The sequence below is a fragment of the Gossypium raimondii genome, chromosome 5, assembly GCF_025698545.1.
Source record: "Gossypium raimondii isolate GPD5lz chromosome 5, ASM2569854v1, whole genome shotgun sequence".
Classification (NCBI taxonomy): domain Eukaryota; kingdom Viridiplantae; phylum Streptophyta; class Magnoliopsida; order Malvales; family Malvaceae; genus Gossypium; species Gossypium raimondii.
In genome coordinates, this window is record NC_068569.1 from 7,601,822 (window position 1) to 7,622,552 (window position 20,731).

The 20,731-nt window shown below is 32.8% G+C and overlaps 2 protein-coding genes across 15 annotated transcripts; one reads left to right on the forward strand and one right to left on the reverse strand.

Moving 5' to 3' along the window:
* Window positions 1–470: 470 nt before the first annotated feature.
* LOC105770460 (ethylene-responsive transcription factor RAP2-7) lies at window positions 471–4,265 on the forward strand. 3 transcript variants are annotated; one of them, XM_012591670.2, is made up of 10 exons: window positions 472–1,474; window positions 1,633–1,658; window positions 1,789–1,819; window positions 1,904–1,991; window positions 2,082–2,227; window positions 2,479–2,523; window positions 2,637–2,740; window positions 2,849–2,976; window positions 3,178–3,288; window positions 3,783–4,265. In XM_012591670.2, exons 1-10 carry the CDS (start codon window positions 954–956, stop codon window positions 4,041–4,043), a joined length of 1,461 nt encoding a protein of 486 aa, XP_012447124.1. In that variant the 5' UTR covers window positions 472–953; the 3' UTR covers window positions 4,044–4,265. The 3 variants fall into 3 exon arrangements, with proteins under 3 accessions (XP_012447127.1, XP_012447124.1, XP_012447126.1); XM_012591673.2 differs by lacking the exon at window positions 3,178–3,288 and having other exon boundaries at window positions 471–1,474; XM_012591672.2 differs by lacking the exon at window positions 2,479–2,523.
* A 2,887-nt stretch (window positions 4,266–7,152) lies between these two features.
* On the reverse strand, window positions 7,153–13,740 carry LOC105769348 (uncharacterized). Of its 12 annotated transcripts, none has more exons than XM_052631091.1 (15): window positions 13,563–13,738; window positions 13,073–13,171; window positions 12,807–12,934; window positions 12,565–12,718; window positions 12,364–12,473; window positions 12,055–12,138; window positions 11,911–11,959; window positions 11,694–11,785; window positions 11,093–11,234; window positions 10,758–10,840; window positions 9,194–10,686; window positions 8,754–8,867; window positions 7,936–8,667; window positions 7,659–7,720; window positions 7,153–7,556 (listed from the first exon to the last, which is right to left on the reverse strand). In XM_052631091.1, exons 2-13 carry the CDS (start codon window positions 13,163–13,165, stop codon window positions 8,114–8,116), a joined length of 3,096 nt encoding a protein of 1,031 aa, XP_052487051.1. In that variant the 5' UTR covers window positions 13,166–13,171; window positions 13,563–13,738; the 3' UTR covers window positions 7,153–7,556; window positions 7,659–7,720; window positions 7,936–8,113. The 12 variants fall into 12 exon arrangements, with proteins under 12 accessions (XP_052487051.1, XP_052487052.1, XP_012445367.1 ...); XM_052631092.1 differs by having other exon boundaries at window positions 7,153–7,580; XM_012589913.2 differs by having other exon boundaries at window positions 7,659–7,815.
* Window positions 13,741–20,731: the final 6,991 nt, after the last annotated feature.

Genomic DNA, 20,731 nt, shown 5'->3' on the forward strand with positions numbered 1-20,731 from the left:
TAATAATGAAATTATATTGATATTTCTATTTTTAATTAAATTTATTGAATAAATAAATCTTACGCATTTAGTGGTTGTTTTCATCAAACTTTAAGGAGAAAATGGTGAGATTCCAAATATAATATTTACTAGTTTATGTAACATAACCTAAACATTGTGAAACGAACCGCACGTAAAACAATCTTAAGATTTCTAATTTAACCAGTAATTTATTTTAAGCTCTTTTTTTTTTTACTTATTTAACTTAAAGAAAAATAAAAGATTGTAATCTATAAATACCTGTATTGACATTGCTGTCCTCTAACAATTTTATAAAAAAATAATATATACATTTTAAATTGGAGATCTAATTATTAGTATTCATATAATATAGATGTTGAAATCTTAACAATATCAGAGAAACCGGTAACCGCAGAATCCGGTGTCCAAAAGAGTGAGAAAATGTTTATATATTACGCTGCACCTTCTTAAAAATGGAGTCTCTATTCTGTAATGCTCTTTCATACATCCCATCGCCTACTCGCTCTCTCTGTCTCTTCTTTGTCGCGGAATCAGTTAGTCGACGATCATCTCCTTCTGTTATAAGATGATCGCCTAGTAATTGAATAATGCGCGCCTCATTTTAAAATTCCTTTGCTTCCATACCACGCCGTCTGTCCTTTCTTCTTCTCATCATCCTCCGTCTAGCCCAAGGGAACCCAAGTGTTTGTTTTCTTATTTTTCATACTTTAAACTTTCTTTTTCTGAAGCTGCGAGTCCAGGGTTTTTTGTGTTCGGATCGGTTTCTCCTGTAGGATTTGATTTGATTATTTTCAGTGGGTAAATAAAGCCCCGACTCCTGACTGATTATTTGTTTTTGAAGCTCTGAAGTTAAAAGGATTTTTTATTTTTATTTTATTAAAAAAAAAGGATTTCCGAGTCAAAGCTTAATTCGACGAGGAAGCTAACACGAAATGCTAGATCTTAATCTCAATGTCGCGTCGACTGAGTCGACTCAAGACTCTGCCTGTGCGACTCTGGTTACTAATAAGCTCAATGAATATTGTGGAAACCAAATGGACGAATCCGAAACCTCGAATTCCTCAATCGTAAACGATGATGATGAGTCGTGCTCCACACGCGCCAACGGAGACGCGTTCACTCTAAGTTTCGACATACTGAAAGTCGGGAGTGGAGAAACCGAGTACGGAAACGACGGTGCACCGGTGGTGGTTACTAAGGAACTGTTTCCGGTGAAGCGAGTAGGAGAGGATTTCCGAAGCCCCGAAGGGCAGAGCTCGGGAAGTAGTAACTACAACAAATGGATCGATCTTTCGTTCGAGAGAAAAGAAGTTGCTGACCCACGGGTGATGCAACAACAGCAACCGTCACAGACGACGGTGAAGAAAAGCCGTAGAGGACCTCGCTCTCGAAGCTCGCAGTACCGAGGAGTGACTTTCTATAGAAGAACTGGAAGATGGGAATCTCATATTTGGTAATTTTTCACTTTTTAATTCATCCAATTTGAAGAGGATTTTCTGATTGGCTACTATGTGTAACTGAATTTTGACTTGGTCGGTTCAGTAGTTGAATTTAAATTGAATTTTGTTTTGAAATCTTTGCTCAGAATTTTTTTTTCTACTTTTTTTTCAGGGACTGTGGAAAGCAAGTATATTTGGGTATGGATATAATTAGTTAATTTTGTTTGATTGTTAGTTGATAACTATATTGTTTTGGGAATTAATTTTTTTTGTTTTTAATCTCGGAATGTTTTTATCGAACTTTTCGGTTGGATTTTAATTTTTCTAGGTGGATTTGACACAGCTCATTCCGCAGCTAGGTAAATCACTGGAAAGTAATTTTTTAAATTAGATTATGAACTTTAGTTTTTCTTCCTTCTAAAATCTGGGCTTGTTTGTTTCAGAGCCTATGATCGAGCGGCTATTAAATTTCGAGGGGTTGATGCTGATATTAATTTCAGCCTCAGTGATTATGAGGACGATATGAAACAGGTTGGAATTTGATGAAACGTATAAGTTAAATTGTTTGAACTGTAAAAGTTAAATTGCTTGAACAGGTTGGAATTTGTTATTTTTGGACAGATGAAGAACCTCACTAAGGAAGAATTTGTGCACATACTTCGGCGGCAGAGTACTGGTTTTTCGAGGGGAAGCTCTAAATATCGAGGTGTCACACTGCACAAATGTGGCCGGTGGGAAGCACGGATGGGGCAATTCCTAGGCAAAAAGTGAGGACACTTGTTTATGGAAATTTCATTTTTGTATCAAACATACTATGGTTTAGGAGTAAAACATGTGGAACGTTTTGAGTGTCGCCTTGGGAACTGATTTTTCTTCAAAAATTTAGTTCTCAGTAGAATTGTTTTTCGGATTTGTCTTTGAATGGGAAAACAATTCTAAGATGCCTAAAAAGAAAAAAAAAGAGGAAAAATAATTGGGGATGGTGTTTCATCTTGGGGGTTACGGTGCTTGCTTGCAGGTATATTTATCTCGGGCTATTCGACAGTGAAGTAGAAGCTGCAAGGTCCTAATGATCATGAATTACAATCTTCCTGATACTGCATTTATTACCCTCAATTCTCAACCTCAATAGGGTTCCATCCAACACGTCTACCTTTTGATTTTTCTGAAAACCAGGGCTTATGATAAGGCGGCTATCAAATGTAACGGAAGGGAAGCAGTCACCAACTTCGAGCCGAGTTCATATGAAGGGGATATAATCTTGGATACCAGTAATGAAGGTATAATTTGTTACTTGCTTCTTATTCTGTGACTACAATGCTTTTTATAACTAATTTCCCCTCAAATCAAGGTTATTTAATTTGTGTTTATATGCTGTTTTCACGTAGGCAATACTCACAACCTTGATCTGAACTTGGGGATATCTCCACCTGTTGGCAACGGTTCCGTTGAAAATGAGGAGCATCCTCATTTCCATTCTGGCACTTCTGACATAAATGGCGGCAAGAGTTTAAGGGTAACTTCTTAATTGAACGAATCTAATTTACTTGTATTACTTTTAGCACATTCAGAGGATAGTTGTTCAACCTACTAGTAAATTCTGATGTCTAGTGTGAGCTTTAGGATGGAATGGTTCTAGCTAGCTTCAACCAACATACACGGCATGTGTTGAATGACGGTCAAAATCATGATTGGTCTTCATGATTTACTTTTGCAGGCAGAGAACCCTGCTGCAGCAACAGTAGGTCCAGCTTACAAAGGGTTAGCGGGGACATCAGATCAGCCAATTTTGTGGAATAGTGTATATCCTAGGTGCTTTCCTAGTGAGGTAAGAAAACCTCATTGCACTGCTTCTGGATCTTTAAACCTTGTTCAGTCCTTTCATCAGTTGGACCTTTGCATAGAAAATCACCGAATAACCACATCCCAATCATTTAGTATTACTTACTAAACTTACCCTATGTTGTTAGTTCAGTTTAATACATCCTGCCTAAATTTGTTGCTGTAGTGAACTTATTGCTATGCTGCAAACCAGGGTGTTAATTGTATGTGTAAGTTTAAAGGCTTTAATCATAGATTGGAATGTTAATTGTGTGTGTAAGTAGTTTTAGGGACTTTATGCTTTATATGATCCATATGTTTTTGGTAAACAAGATGTGATCCTGACACTAAATAGAATCAAAACAATGGCTACCTACTTAATCTGTATTTCATGGACGTGGTGTGTTGTTGATTTAAAAAAATTTCTAGTTTAGTCTTACCTTTTTACTTCATCTTCAACAAATTTCAGGTTGATCTTATGTTTAGTAACCCAAATTGCAGGAAAGGGCAATGGTGAGAAGAGTTGATATCGGTCCTCCTCAAGGCCCCCCTAATTGGACATGTCAAATGCGTAGTCAAGTCAGGGCAACAGCAACACCACTGTTCTCTACTGCAGCATCATCAGGATTCTCCTACTTGGCTTCCACTCCTGCTGCAGCGAAACCTATCAATCAAATGACCCAAAATCTATGCTTTACGTCGTCAACTGCAACTGCCACCAACACCGCTGAAATCAATTTTCAGATGCAGCCACCACCTTAAGCCATTTGCAGCAGAAATGCGACAATTAACAGTGATGATGATTCAAATACACTAATTTGATACACTTTTAGACTGAATAGATTCTAACTTTCTTTTATGAACGGAAAATGTATACTGTGTTGGATATACATCAAGGAAATGGTAGTTGGATTCCTATCCGTGGAGGCATTAAGGCCGGTTGAACCTTGTTTAGTGATTTTGTGAGATGCATTTTTTGTTTCATATACTTTCTATTTTAAAATCTGATTCCTTAGGAACAGGAAAGTCTTTTTCTTTTTTAAGGTTATATAAATTTGATCGCTATATTTCAAGAGACAAAACAATTCCTCGGGTAGGAGTGGTGGAGAGAGCTCGGGATTAGAGTGGAGAATTGCCTTTGGGAATGTGGGGCCCGGTGACACGAGGCTGGTTTTTGAGTTTGATGTCACCCCAGTTTGGTTCTGCTTCATGTGATTTTACTTGAACTACGGACAGTGCTGCATACCTCATCTTTGTTGTTTAGCCTTTATGTCCTTTTTCTGTAAGAGTGAGGTCTTAGCTTAAAAGGTGGGACATGTATTGTTACTGCAGATCTTTTGATGAAAAAAATGGTTTAACATGGGATGTAGAGTTGGAAAAGATATTTTGAGGATGATTGGTCCCACCCAACCGTCCCCAAATTTTAATGTCTCACTGTAGCATACTTTGTGTTAGATAAGTACAGGTGCGGGGGATTGCAAGTACAATAGCAAATAGCTTTGGTAAATATGGAAAAGCATCCCCACCATTGTTGGAAAAGTTTGCTTTCCTTTCCTTTGTGTTGCTTCCCTTCAAGATTTCTAAATCCAAACAACCTATGAATCTTTGTAACATATTTTATAATTAGTTGTTTATTTTTTTAAAAATATCCGTATTGAAGGAATTAATTTTTGTTATTAACGAAATATGTGTTTAAATAGTTTAAAAAGTCTCGATAGTTAGTTCTCAACTTTTCAGTCGAAAAGTAACATCAACGAAGATGTGTGGATGCACTATTTCGCAACGACAAATTTTTTTTTTTTATTTTGAAGATCAAGAATCAACTGATATTTTTGTTCCAATTTTTATCTCCTCTTATCCCTATGAATTAAACTTTTCATATGGAAAAATCATATGAGGGGTAAAATACTTATTTAAGATAAAGAAGTTCAGTCAAATAGAAAAGCACTTTAAAATGAGTTCAAATTGTGGTGAAACTAATTTCAAAACTACTGTTGAGTGAAGAAGCTCCATTTTCACATTTTTTATCTTTTATTTCGAACTTCTTTTTTGGAGTTTGTAGTTGACATGTTTTAGTTTTGTGATTTGAAGTTTGAATATTTTAGAATTAGGATCAAATGGCAATTAAGCCTTTATGTAATTTTATTTTTTAATATTTTATATTTTAAGTCTTTTATATAATAAATTATATTTGGACTAAATTGAAAATTGTGTAAATATCGATGGTTAAATTTGTTAAATTTTGTAAAATTAAAATCAACTTGATAGAATGAGTAAAGTGTTAAATGCTAAGTTTGTTATTATATACCAATAAAAAGACTGTCACGTCAACATTCCATTCATTGACCAAAGCATTTCAACAATGGAGTGATTTATAATTACAGTTAATCTTAAGGAAGTGACTAAATTAACAAAAAGAAATCAGTGATCAAAATAGAAATGCATTAAAACTTGGGTGACTATTTGAGTAGTTTACCTTTTAAAATTTTTAAAATTATTATTAAGAAATTTTTAAAATTGTTATTTTAGCTATAGTTCAGGGACTAAATTGATTATTATCCTTTTAAATTAACATGCCATGTCATTTTATGTAAATTTTTATATCTTTAGTGACAAGTATATAACTTTTAAAATTCGGTGATTAAAATGTAATTTTAATAGGAGAATCGGTGCAGTTTAACCTTTAATTAATTATGTCAGTAAAAAGAAATAGTGATTAGGTTGAGGTTGTTGAGTACTGATTCGGATGCATATAAATAGGAATTAAGTGGAGGAGATAATTTTAGTAATTAAAGGAGACAAGGCAATCAGGCTAATTTAATAGAAAATGTTTTTTATTAGTCATTTAGGTCAGGTTTTTATTTAGAAAATATGTTTTTTTTGAGAGTATGTGAAAGTGTGTCCAATTAGATTTAATTTTTTTAAGTTGTAATTTTAAATTTTTAATATAATTAAATTTTTTAGTTATATAGCTAAATATTAGTCTTTTATTCTTAAGTCTGAAGTTCGATTTCTCCCTCACTCACATTAATATTTTTTATTTCAAGTGGTTTTAAGTGTTTTTATTATTATTTCCTAAATAAATAAATAAAAAACCAAACTTTAGCCAGGCAATCAATTGTCTTTTTTTCATGGTTTATACCACAATAATGTATGCAAAGTTTAAGACCTGGTTCTCGAAACAATCAAACAAAACGACAAAGCAAAAACAGTACGTTTAATACAATGGTTATTATTACGATGCTGGTTCGAGTTATGATGATTGAAGAGGTGGTGGACCCAAACTCCACCCTCCTTTTTCATTTACTCCAAATCTATCAATCTTTCACTGATCTCCCCTCCACTCAATTTTAGGAGGGGGATTGTGTGGGCTTGGGTTGCATTCCCAAATACCAACACAATTAATGTGTGGCAGACACCCACCTCCAGAATTGATGGGCAACCTTTCGTTTCCTCTCCACGATAAAAACAGAGATGGATTTAGGGTTTCTAATGCTTCTGTTTTCTTTTTGTTCTTTCAGTTAAAGTTTCTGTTCTGTGTTGATAATAATGGTGAAACAAATGTCGCAACGAAATGGTTCTGACATCGATTTTTAAAAAAAAAGAAAAAAAGAGAGGATCCAACTCTAACCGGACCGAATTTATGAATGATGAAAATTGAATGAAAGCAGAAACCCCAATCCTTTTTAACTGGATGGATAGCCCTGCCTCGTCTCCCGAAAGTTGGAAAAGGGATTCTTACAAATTACAGTTAAATTGGTATCTCCTCTTTACCCAAATTTTGATGTGTTGTTTCCTTTGCAGACATCAGTACCAAACTGATCTTGTTTAGCCATTCTACACATTCGGGTATTGTCTTCACTTGAGAATATCCAACAAAAAAGCCAATCTAGTATTATAGGCCCAAAGATTTATATATAGAGACATATCAAGAGTTCCTCCTTGATTTTATAGTGACAATTGTCGCCAAATAGACAATAAAAAATTTTGTAAAGCAAGAAAAAACAAAGAACAGAAACGATCATCGTTTTCTATATATTGAACGGAGCCTTGTTGCTTCCACAATATGCCTGTACAGACTCTTAAGAGACGGAGCAAAAAGAAAAATGACAAAATGCTTCGGGGAAAATATAACCTTGTCGTTTAGACAATGACCACTCCGGCCTCAAAGCTTGGCCCACTGTTATAAAGAACTTAACCCCTCACAGATTAACAGGATAAAGAGATTATACTTACCCGAGATCTGGGATTCCAAAGGTTGCCAACGAAACGCCACTGTAAAATACACATACCAACTCCCTATTAATTTAATTAATTAAATTCACTAATAATAATATGTAAAGAACTATTTAAGTTGTCAGAGCCAAAAGCAACCACCAAATTTTACTTCAGGAGGTATTTAGTACAAAACACTAGGCACCAGGAGTGGATCAACCTGCCTGCCAGTTAAAACCCTTTCTTTTTTTAATCTTATACTTCTGAGGTACAATCAAACTATATATATAGATTAGATTATAACGGAAGTTCGCTTCACCTGCAATATTCAAGAAAACCCCAATCAATTAACACAACAAGATGTAGGCTTTTATAGAAGTCAGGTGCAGACACAACAGGAATGAACAAAAACCATTAACTTAAAATATTCCCTCAATACCTGCACGTTTCTTCAGACGAAACTTTTCTGGCTTGGTCACCGGTTACAAGGATTCAGGAGATTTATCCTTCATGAGGCTGCCCAAGGAGACTCGGCATGCATGCAAGATTGCACAAAAATTCTTATTAGCAAAGAAATGCCAATTAAGCAACAACTTCGTTCCAACATCTGGAAGCAATCACATCCCAAATGTTCTACTATACAGATCACCCGAAGTGGGCATCCTGTACTTATTAGAATCTTCATAACCGGAATAAAACTTGTTAAATCCCAGTCTCTGATTTTGGAGGAGCTCAGCAACACCAATACCGTTTCCACCTTCGACCTCATTCCATCCATCCCAATGACCATTTGTATTTCTTGATTGTGGAAGCGACAGCTGAGCAAATGGGGAGATTTTGTTCACTTGTGATTGATCCATTAGCCCAGAAGAAATCCCTTCAAAATAAGGAGAGCTATCCCCACCATCATATCTCATGTTTTGGTTAGGAGAAAGGGATCTCTGCATCAATAGTTGAAATCTGGCCTCATCTTCATAGGGATCCAACTGTGGTGGAAAATTTGATCTCATGTCTAAGCCTGAACTGTTTAGTGCTCCCTGAAGTCTACCCTTACCAACTGCTAAAATAGCAGGATCCATAAACTCTATATCCCCAGGGCCACCAATCCCACCACTTGCCAGAGCCTGATAAGAATTTCTTAACAGCGATGAACAGTCCATCAAATGGCTTCCTACATAAAAAAATAGTTATCATTAATTTGCTAGAAACGAAATTCCAAATATAAATTTGAGCCAAATGATAAATAAGAAAACTTACCAGATGTGGTGTCATAGGCATGGTCAATTCTCTCATGAGAAGAAAAGCCTGGAGGCGGTGTCCTGCTAGGAACAGCGAAACCAGGAGGGGCTGAAATTTGAGGTCTTGAAACTGCTAGACAAAATCAAACAGACTACATCAATATCAAACTTGGAGATTAAAAAAAAAAAAGACAAACATATTAAAATTTTTAAAAAGAAAAAAACAAGTCACTTGGTGTTACTCAGAAGCCAGAATGAAACAAATTTCAGGTAGAGAAGAAAACAGTGGATACAAAAAAAAAAAGACAAACTAACATATACATAATGCTGTTAGAGATCAAACTATCAAAAAGCTTATTGCATTATTATTAAACAACATACAGAGAAAGTAAAGTTCACCAAATTCAATAATAGAATTGAACCGAAGATGGCAAAAGTGGAGTAAATTCCTACACTCACCAGAAAGCTTGTTAGAAGAAAACACTGAAGGACCGCTGATTGCATAGTCAGATTCCGCAAAGTGATGAGATGAAAAACCATTAGAAATTCCAAACTTATTTTGATAGAGATCCGTGCTTTCTGCAAATTCCTGGCTAGAAGGGTTCTGTGGCATTTGCCCAAAAAGACTAAATGAGGACTCCATATCAAATGGATGATATTTGGAATCCTCCTGTCTTGCAAATGAAAATCTGGACTGACCATTATTCGGAGCTGTCCAGGAAGTAGATAATTTGAGTGTGTTTGGCTGCTTGACAGTGTCACACAACAATTTAGCCAAGTTATGAGGAGAAGCTAAGGATTCATCCCAAGTATCAAAATCTAGTGACAATATGTTAGAAATTATATTGCTCTCTCCTGTTTCTTTAGCATCATTACCCTCAACATAATCAAGGAATCTTCCAATCTGCTTCCCTTTCCCCTCACTTGGAAGCAGATGAGAGCCATCTACGGTAATATCAGAACCGATACTACTGCTTATGTACTTCTCAGGGTATCCATTTGATAAAGAAGAAACACTTGATCCATGAAGATGCAAACTGTCACTAACTTTATTGTCTACATTGAATGCATCAGCATCCAAATTAACAGCACCACGTTGAAACCAATGGGGCCTAGATTGGTTTGATAAATGAAGTGATATTGGTGAATTTGGAACATAACTTGAACGGCTAATTACTTCCGGATCGTTGAGTCTTTGATTATCAAAAGACAATATGTCTTCCTCTACGTCAGAGCTTCTATTTGCCACTGGTTGAGTTTGTCTATCATTTATCCAATCAGACTGCTGTTTAGAAACACAAAACCCACTGGGAGACGTCACAGTTCTCCCAATGGCTAGTGAACTTAAAGGTTCTCGGTAATCCTCGGTATAACATTGTTGTAAGCACAGACTACTAGGTGAGCCGCTCGATCCATGATCAGAATCTGCACTGCTTGGGCTAAGTACATTAGATGGTCCACCATAGACATTCCTATCTACTGTCAACTTCTGCATATCAGAGCACAAACTGTGTATCTTCCCATCAGTAGAGCCAGTACATCCTGGTTTTTCACTAGAGGAAATAAAAGACTGCTCCGCATGGCAAAAGGTGGAGTTTGTAACAGTTGATGGCATATTACTTCCCTGTTCATAATGATTGAATACTGGTGGACAAGATAACTGGCAGCTCAATGACTTAGAAGCAGAAACTCCACCAAATGTAGTTGGTTTCTCTAGTACAGTTGTTTGACAATCCAAATCAGCATTCTGCTGTTTACCCTTCATTTGCATATCGTGAATCTCCTCAGATGACTTCTTTATAACATCTCCATGTACTGGGTAATTCTGATTTGTGTTTGTTACTGCAGATGAAAATGGTAATGCGCTTCTAACCGTATCAGATTTCTGCTTAGACGGTCCATTTGATGACGCTAAACCAGCTGTTTGAGGATAGTTTAAAGCACGCATTCCCCTGGCAGAATGTCAGAACTTTTAGCCAAAGAAATAGACATAAAAAAACAAAACAACAATTAAATGTCATACCATGACGCTCCAGCAGGAAGAGCAACAGATCTTCCAGTGCTTCCATTTGGCGGAGAACCTTTAGGAATGCACACTGTTGTATTCTGTACCACAACAAAATCAATAACGATCATGAGCAGGAGCCAAGGACAAGTATACATAGTGCCTTAACCTAAGCCATCTGAAACAACTCACACCATTGTGGAAAAAGTTCTTTAGCGACCCAAGATAAAACAAACTACCAACAAGCACGGAGGTCTGCTTGCATGTAGAGCAGATCATTGTTTTCCTAGTTTTTTTTTAATATAATAATTGAACTTCCCATTTTTGTTAGGAAGGTGAAAAAATGAACTTACATTTGGAGCATTTTTAGCAATGGGTTTTGCTGCAGAAGCATAACTGGGGGTGGGGCAATAATCATCCACAGGCGGAGGTAACATATTCCCAGCAGGCCACAGCATATTGTTTGTTGCACCAGTTATCTGTTGAACCCTGCTCCTTTAAACAACTAAGTAAGTCCTAATCAAGAGAATGCATTACTCAAAATTCAAGGAGAACTTGGTTTACATGCTTGGAATTGAAAAAAGAAAAAGAAAAAAAAATTTCAAAGACAACAAAGGGAGTCAATTAATCCAGAATTTGATTTAGAGCTTCTATTTGGACCGCAAGGACTAAAGTAGTTAACCAATTTTTGAAGAGATTCTTTTAAAGTAGGTGATTACAAAAGAAAAGATGACAACCAATAAGTCTTAACAAAGACGACAGAAAACCAAATACCAGAGACAAATTAGGCGAAATATAAATAAAAGCTGTCAACAGTCTTTCTATAATAGAAACATGTGGAAAAAACATTTGGTAAAATAAAATTTTATTTCTATAATAGAAACATGAGAAATGAAATCCTAAAAGTTGGATGCAACAACTACAACTAGAGTAGCAAAATTAAAATGAATATACCTTGTGTATGCCGATATAATCTCATCTTTTGTGAAACTATCCTCTTGAGAACCAATCTCATGCAAATATAGACAATCAGGATTGTTGCAAGGCTGATACCACCAGAGAAAAAAAAACACTTCAGACTACACTTATTCCTATTTTCTGAACTTAGCAGCAATAAATGACTTTCTCCAACTTAAAAAACAAATTAGCAAAAAATCTCTTCTAAACATACCACATTTCTCAGCCATGCATGACAATACTTTGTTGTACCAAAGCAAGCCCTGAAATTAATATTCCAAGTATTATAGATTATAACCAAGACCAAGTATTCGTTCAATGATTAAGAAAATAAAAAAATTCCATAACATTCTCATACTTTAATGGTCTACCCTCCAAAACAAATCCATGTATAGACCGGATACAACGAATTGCTTCTTCTTCTTTTGAATAAGTAATATATCTGCACACAGGATAAGCAAATGCAAAATAAAAGAGAAAAAACTAAATAACAGAGAACAACAGAGCAGCAGGAAAACAATATCTTCAAATTAATAAGATACGATGTTCCTATTCAAAGAACTCAGCTACATAATATAAAATACTTCTATTTAAGATCCAATATACAGACAGGTATATCTTAATATTTGAAAGATTTAAATCAAATAGATGAGATTTATGCACTTACACACTACATGTATTATTTGGAAATTGCTGAATGACACCAGTTGCAGTCCGAGACATAGATACTTTCAAAACTTTTCCATATTGACCAAAATATTCTCGCTGTTGGAGAAGCTGCAGAAAACAGTTGTATATTTAGATCATGATACAAGTAAAACAGTTAGCTTGTAAATGCAAGTATCTGAAAAGTGGGAATGGCGAGTACATCTTCATCTCCCAGATTAAGTGGCAACCCAACTATGTAAACAAGATTCCTTTGAATAACCCGCACACTGCTCAGTTGCCTCCTTCCTTCAGATGATTTAGTCTTTGCCTTTGTTGACTTACTTTTTCTCTCCGAATTAATTTCAGCAACCAACCTGCTTAGAAAAAAAAAGTACATGAGACAATGCCAGGTAAATATTGCACTATCTTTAAGGAGAACAAGATCTAGGGGAGCTTGACAACCTCTCACAATTAGCAGCCATCCCTACAATCCTGTCTTTGTCATAAGCACAACGACATGCTGGACATTTCCCCTCTGTCTCATCCTTCTCAGCCATTTCCATTATGTGATGCCAACACCAAACACATATCTGTCGCAGAGAGAAATAAAAATAAGAACAATGGCCAACCAATTCTCATCCCTTTAAACTCTCTCACTTGTTTTTTTACTTAGTTTTTGGATTTGAATCGCCAAAGAAATTTAAAAAAAGTAAAAGAGCAATTCAAACCTCGTAACCACATTTGCAAGGCTTGAGCTGCTGATCAGTCAAATCCATCTCCTCGGCGCAAAGGGGGCAAGTCTTTTCTCCCTCATCACTCATGATTGCCTGAATCAGGAACTAGAATCAATTAAATAAACCCTAGAATTCCATATTCCCTACTTAAATAATCTAAACCCAAAAATTTTCCAAGAATTAGAATCAATTAAATAAACCCCTGCCGCTCAATAAATCAACATAAAAAGACACATTATCATATCTCCAACGAAAACAATTAACAACCGCATTCCTAACCAATACCAAACCAATAGTTACCCTCGTACCATATAATAAATCGAGAAAAAAATTTAAAAATCCAGATTAATCGTCCTAATGCAATTTGGAAAGGAAAAAAAATCAAGGATCTTAAAAAAAATTAAAACAAAACTAAAAAGATCGAAGAGCATATACGAAGATTTAGGGTTCCAGATTGCTAGAGGGAAAAGGTGGAACAACTTACAGTTGGGTGAAGATCAACAAGATGAAAAATCTGTGAAGATGAGATAGTGTGATTAAAAAAAAGAACAAGCAACACCACACCACCAAGAGAAAATCACCGTTAGGGAAATAATATAGAGAGAGAAAGAGAGCGAGAAAGAAAGAGAAGAGAGGGATTTTTTTTTTTTTTGGCTTTTTTATTAATATTTTCATCTTAAACGTCGCTGTCATTTAAATATTGTGAACTTCCTAACCTTACCCTTGGATTTTTGTTTTATTACGGGATTGTGCCATTTCCTTTTCCTGTTTTTGTCGAGGTCTTTTTTGTTTTTTCCTTTTTTTCTCTTCTAGTCGGATTCTGTTTAGCAAGGATACTACTTCTAATGACTTTTGACGTGATCCTGATGTTTCCGATCTGCGCCACGTTGATATAGTATTAAATCAACGGCTCATGTTAGTACATGAGACATCCATTTGAACCGTTTGATTTGAATCCACGGTCCCAGTCCCAGCTACTTTTTTTATTGGTACGTATTTCTTCTAAAAATACATGCTTTCAACGCCCCCCAGAAAAATCAAATCATATATTATATTTCAAGTAAAATTATTAAGGCAATGCGTATAATCGCAATCTAAATTATTCGATTCACTAATAATTATTACTAAATAAATATTATATGATTCAGTTTATTGTCTTTATATAGAATTAGTAAAATTGAAAGAAAAAAAGTTCTATGTCATTCTTCAATAATAATAAAAGGAAAAACTTATAATTTAAATATGTTTTAGTATTCCTCGATCACCTAATTGAAAATAGGGTAAATTTCATCAGTGGTCACTAAACTATTGCTGGCATTTTATTTTAGTCATTAAACTTTTAATTTTTCTGATTTAATCACTGAACTATTCAAATTCAAATTTTTTATCACCGAATGTTAATAGTCGTTTGAAATTTTATGCATGTTCTGAGTGGGTTTGTTTTATTAGTCTAATAACAAAATTAGCTATCTAATATTTACACATTCTATCATTTTGATCTTAAATATTTTTAAAAAAACAACAACAACAAATTTAGCCCTCAATATTTACAAATTTTGTCATGTTCGTTCAAGTTCTAAAAGTTCAATAAATTTAGCCTCAAGATTTACAAATTGACAAATATTTATTTTTAAAATTTTGTACAAAATAAAAAATACAATATTTACAAAAATTTAAAATATAAATAGTTTATAGAAATTAACTTACAGTTAAAACTCAATAATTGAAGACTATGTTATCTAAATATAAAAGGTTCAACTTAATGTTAGTAGAATTTGTCATTTTAGTTCAAAATCTTAAAAATTTAAAATTTAGCCCCAACATTTACAAAATGACAATTTTTAATTTTTAAAAGATTTTGTAAATTTTGTAAACCCCAAACATATATGCCCAAGTAGATTATGATGGATCACGTGAGAATCAAGCTTTTAAACTGCTAACATTGATTACAATAATAATGAGAAAGAACTCCATGATTCAGAAAAAATAGAATTCCCTCATCCACAGTTACACACCATTGTAGGCTCATTAAAGTAACCCCCTTTGGAAAAAATTATCGATTTATGAAATTGTGATTTGTGCGGTACTCAAACTTGAATTTGTTGCGAGAGGAATTCCTATTTCTATTTGGTTCAACTATAATTATTGGACTTAGAAAGTGTTTAGTATTATTTTTAAGTATTCTTAAATAAACTGTTTTTTAGAGAAAAAGTAATTCTCCTAAGTCAAAAATCAACCTAAAAACTTTTTTTTTGAGAGACTGATTTTAGTTTTTTCCCAAAACCACTTTTGGTTTTAGTGTAAGCTTTTATTGCAAAGGAATATGCATGAATGCCAACATTTCCAGCTTCTTGACGTAGTAATATAGAAGCAGGTAAAGAAAAGGACAGTCTTAAGAATGTGAGAAAGTGAACTAGAAAATAATATTTCTAAAATCAAAATTGATAGAATGTATAAAATTTGTTATTAAATGTAACCCTCCAAAATTCTCAGTGTCACTAATAGTAGTGTTTCAAAGGAAAAATAACAAAATTTCCAAAAAGTAAAACTTTATCAATTGAATAATGATAATAAAAATTAAATTGAAAATCTATGAAAGATGGACTAAAAGTGCAATTTTGCCATTTAAAAAAGGGGCAAAATTTTAAGAAATCTTTTTTTATGGATATGAAATGATAGGTGGAGTCGAAAATTTGATATATGAACTAGATTGGAAACTAGTGAAAACTATAAGGACTAGGGTGTGTTTTTTTCATTTTGTGGAGGAGGCACCTAAATTTAATACAATATAAATATTTAAAAATGTTGTTTTTACCATAATTTTCACAATTTTAATATACCCAAGTAAATCCACTTATACCTAGTGTAATCAGTCTCACCAATTGGTCTAATCTAGTTTTTAAAACCAAAGTAGTGGTCAAACTGATTAGGTCACCAATTTGTTGGTCCAATTGGTTCGATTAGTTTGACTAGTACATCTATCTTATAGATCCGTCTGGTTTTATTAAATAGAACTTTAAAAAAATTGGTTCAATCACCCAATCAACAGGTATGTACCTGTTTTTGGGTCAATCGTTCTAATTCATTTTTCCAAATTGATACATTGGTTGGTTATTGGTTCAACCAGCCAACTCAGTTGGATTCAGATTACAATGTTTAAAATCCTTCTAAAATAATTTGATTTTAAAACAATATTTTTAAGGCTTAAAATTAGTTGAAATCCAAATCTAAATTTAAATCATCTACGCAATAAATTTAAATCAAGTTTAAATTTTAAAATCCAAATTTAGATTCCACTTCCTAAAAATTACATTAAAGAATCATAATTGAAGGATGAAAAAAATCATAATTGAAGAAAAATAGAAAAGCTGTAGTTTATGCCTATTATTATTATGGTAAAATATAATATTTATTGTTGTAAGATAAGATTCATTTATATCCAAGAGCAATGAAAATTTTTAAAATACATTACATTAATACAAGGAGCGTCGCATTGGAAGGATTTTCCTAATCACGGTAAAATCGTTAATATATTGAAAAGAAGGGGCAAAATATGAAGACCTATTAATAATCTCGTTTTCATTTTACACGAGTATCAATCTTCACGAAACTTTCCACTTACTTTCCCTCCCTCCAAATCATTATCACGCCGTTTCCGATCCAAGAGAAGCCGGAACGGCTGATAATTATCAGTGATGAGTAATAAATAATAATTGCTCAATCAAATCCCATTATTTTTTATATTGCGCTGTAAATGTTTGGTTACCATGGATTTTTTTTTTTTGTGTTAAAACCTTTATTTCTTCTTCAACCATAGTTTGAGTTTGGTTGCGGAGAAAGAATATTAAGGAAAAAGGATACAACTGTATGGATTTTGCTGCGGAGTAAGTGATCGGCGAGCTATTTGTTTGAGGGCAATCTGGATTCCATCTATTTTTCTTGCTTATCAATTGACCCAGATGTTTTTATTCGGCAATTAATTTTTCTTTTTTCAAAACTATAAAAGCTTTAAGGATCCCTCGCAAGTTGTAACGCTTCCATTTGATCACATAGACTAAAAATTGTAGTAGTTTTGTGATCCAAAGTTGGAAGTTTTAGACGTTAAAAAGTTGGTGTCAGCATTCTAGGCTGTCTCTTAGGCTAATTTCTTCTTTGCACTGAACATTTATCACTGCATTGGTTTGCTTGACAAGGGTAAAGATAGAGAAAATTTGATGTTTGAATCAGTATGGTTTCCAGCTTGAAGAAAGGGACTAAGTTTGTGTTAAATTTATGCACATGCATAACCTATATCTTTAATGGCATTTTTTTGTTGCTAAATGCTAGTTGAATTTTTTTTTTCTGAAATGAAAATTACACGTCTCGTCCATGCATGGCCTCGATGTTCTATGATATGACCTAATGTTTAAGCTGTATAAAACTGATATTGACTTTTTCTGGAACGGAAATTGCATGTCTCGATTGACTTTCCTGTCAAAAACTGGACATTTTGTGATTTTGGATTAGTAAGAATAAATTACGATTATCAATTTAAATTTATATTTTTCAAATACAATAATAGTTAAATTAAAGTAGAGTAAAGATAAGTATAAAATTATAAAAAATTAATATAAAAACAAATTAATTTAACAATACAAATAAAATAAATAACATGTAAGAAATTATTAATACTATTGCTTAAATTATAATATACAAATATTAATATTCAAATCATGATGAATTTTTGTATTATTGTAATATTTAATATTTTTAAAATAAAATAACATTAATATAACGGATTCTAAATTAGTTAAATATTTTATAATTACATTAATATGACAGATGATGGACTTTAAGGTTATAGCTTCTCAAAGGGGCATATGGATATCGGAAAGTAATGCATGTGAAAGCATATAAACAGATAATGCTGCCACCTACTCCAAACATCACACTATGAATACGCATCATAACCATGGAGAATTATAAGACCCTTTGCATCCTGGGCCGACTCTAATGCATTCATTTGAAAGATCAATGGCAAATGTTGCAAGACCCTCGCTTGCTGGGCCCAAAAAATGTTACGGATTACTTAGCTGTCAGCTTAATGGGCCTTGACAACGGCAATAATTTGATCTAAAAGGGCAGCCTTCGGGGCATCCCCCAAAACTGTTACTCCAATCCGAGTTTTCTTTTTCATCTTCTACTTCCTTTTTTTGCTTTGATTCTCATGAGACACTGAGACAGGTATAAAAAACATAGACCAAATTTTCGAACAAAAAAAAGGACCAAAATTCTTTGTCGTGCAAATAATGCTTTTATAATTTTTAATTTTTTTAATAAAGTCTTGCCTTTGTAATTTTGTATGATAGAACTTGGAACTAAGAAATATTTACGTTCAGATTTGGGACTACTCCTTTTTTGGACGATGAACCACTAATACTGTTGAGAATTTGAATAATTCTTTCACTTTATTTTTAATGAATATATTTAAAGATTGGTCGTAACTTTCAATCGTAATTTGATTTAGGGTTCGCATATGATTCTATTGTTTTTTAGATGAGATATTCAAACGGTTTAATCATATTTTCATTTTCATGTTATTTTTGATTATGCCATGTCTTAATTTTTCATTACAATTTTTATTATATTTCTGCTTATCTCACATTTTCGTATTTAAAATGTAAAATTAAATTTATTTGCATATGATATGAAATATCAAATATTTAACAATATATTTAAATAAATCTATCGTATTGTTCAAATTATTTCTTTATTTTTGAATATTAATCTCATTATCATACCTATTCTTTTTTTTCTATACAATGTTTAGAACTTCCTATAACCCCTTTTTTAACTCTTAAATAGAAAAATAATGCGGTCTACAGCACCCAAACCCATGTCTTCTTGCACTAGCAATAATGTCGATGTAAATCAAGATAAGACTAAAATGGACATAATATATTGTGTATGTTAAAATAAAATGAATAGAACATATCAAATTTAAACTTTGTAAAGTGGTAAATTTAATTTTTTACTAATCTAACTGAAGTGGATTTAAAATCCCATCGTATCATGTTTTTGTTTTTATTGGTTTTTGTTAAAGTAAAAATATTAAAGCATCCTCGAATAATATAACTTATTTTAATTACGAATGATATTTTATATAATTTCTTTAATCGAGTTGATGTTTGGTTGACTCGTGACACCAACTCAATCAATAACTTAAACAATAGTATAGATTTAAATAACATTTAATTATTTATAATTAATTTTAAACCCCAAGCATAGTTGAAATTAAAAATAGGATGTGCAAATCTACTAAACTAACCAAACTAGTCTGTTTCAATTTTTACATCTTTGGTTTTGGTTTTGCTTTTAAAATCCAAAACTAAATCAACGGACTTTAAAATAAATATTAATTTAAAATTATATTTTAAAATATTTAAACCCAATTAAAATTTATTTATACACAATAAATTTAAAAATATAAACTCAATTGATATTTTTATTTACCAGAATGCGTACAAACATTTTAGACTCTTATAAAGATACATTAAACAAAATAAACAACCCCCCCATTTGGCCACAAGTAGTAACCTCATCGTCATGCTCCTCCAATTTCCTTCATGCTTCTTTCTTCCACTTACTCTAATGTTGATGTTCCTCCCCTTTTGATCCTTGTTTCAATTATTTTTCTATCTCTCTTGCTAGAGAAAATAAATATAGAAATATTCCAAGAAAAAAATTGCATTGCAAGTTGGTTAATTCGAATTTTTGATGGGCAAAAATGAAATTGATTTATTCGGGGTTTTTTTATTTATTTCAAATATAATAAATCTAGTTTTAATTTTTTGAATTAAACAGCCCCTCACCCCTAATAATTTAATAAAATTAAATGTTAAAGTGGAGGAGTATTTTTATTTAATTAATGCCGTCATAGTGATATAGTCTTACATTAAAAATAAATATTATAATGAAAAGGTTTTATTTATGGATATCCAGATGAAAGATGATGTTTAAAATAAAATAATATTCAAGTGTTTTGAATGCCGGAAAAATAGTACTTTAAATCCATCAATTAGAATAAATAGTGTTTTTTAATGCATAAACGTGCAAAGTGGCACAAAGTGCGTTTCGATTTGCTTGTGGTGTGAACGTGGGTTCGGTGGACACCTCGTAAACAAAACTCCATGATTAACACATCCCACGTGGCGAATACCAATTCCTCGAGAAATGGGATTATTGCAGCTTTTGATTCAATAGGAAATATGCGGGTGATCAATATGGAGCTTCTGCGTACGCTAAAAGAAAAAAGAAAAAAAGGTTATGATTATTATAATTCTTTTTCAACTTGTAAGATCTACGTATTATTACATTAACAATAATATTCATGTTTTATTAAATTAATTAGTTATAAGTTATTTTGTGGGTATGAATTAACAAAGTAATTATATAAATAGGTTTAGTAGTATATATTATAGATTTTGTTATCAATATAAAATATGAAAATTATTAAAAAATTATATAAAATTATTTGTTGGTATTATAAATTTTAAATTTTTAATTAATAAATTTATTTTACAATCTTTTAAAGTTGGGTTTCCAATAAGATTTAGAGTGTTTGATAATAAAATTATGTTTCTTTTAGAAATTTGAGTAAATAATCAATGGTTT

Bases quoted from the DNA above. Each gene is read 5' to 3' on its own strand.
- LOC105769348 (XM_012589914.2), bottom strand. From the start codon at position 13,165: ATGAGTGATGAGGGAGAAAAGACTTGCCCCCTTTGCGCCGAGGAGATG. The intron at 11,235-11,693 runs GTATATTCATTT...AGTTGTTTAAAG, and splicing joins ATTATATCGGCATACACAAG to GAGCAGGGTTCAACAGATAA. The intron at 8,868-9,193 runs GTGAGTGTAGGA...GATTTTGTCTAG, and splicing joins TTCTTCTAACAAGCTTTCTG to CAGTTTCAAGACCTCAAATT.
- LOC105770460 (XM_012591670.2), top strand. From the start codon at position 954: ATGCTAGATCTTAATCTCAATGTCGCGTCGACTGAGTCGACTCAAGAC. The intron at 1,475-1,632 runs GTAATTTTTCAC...CTTTTTTTTCAG, and splicing joins AGATGGGAATCTCATATTTG to GGACTGTGGAAAGCAAGTAT. The intron at 1,659-1,788 runs GTATGGATATAA...TAATTTTTCTAG, and splicing joins TGGAAAGCAAGTATATTTGG to GTGGATTTGACACAGCTCAT.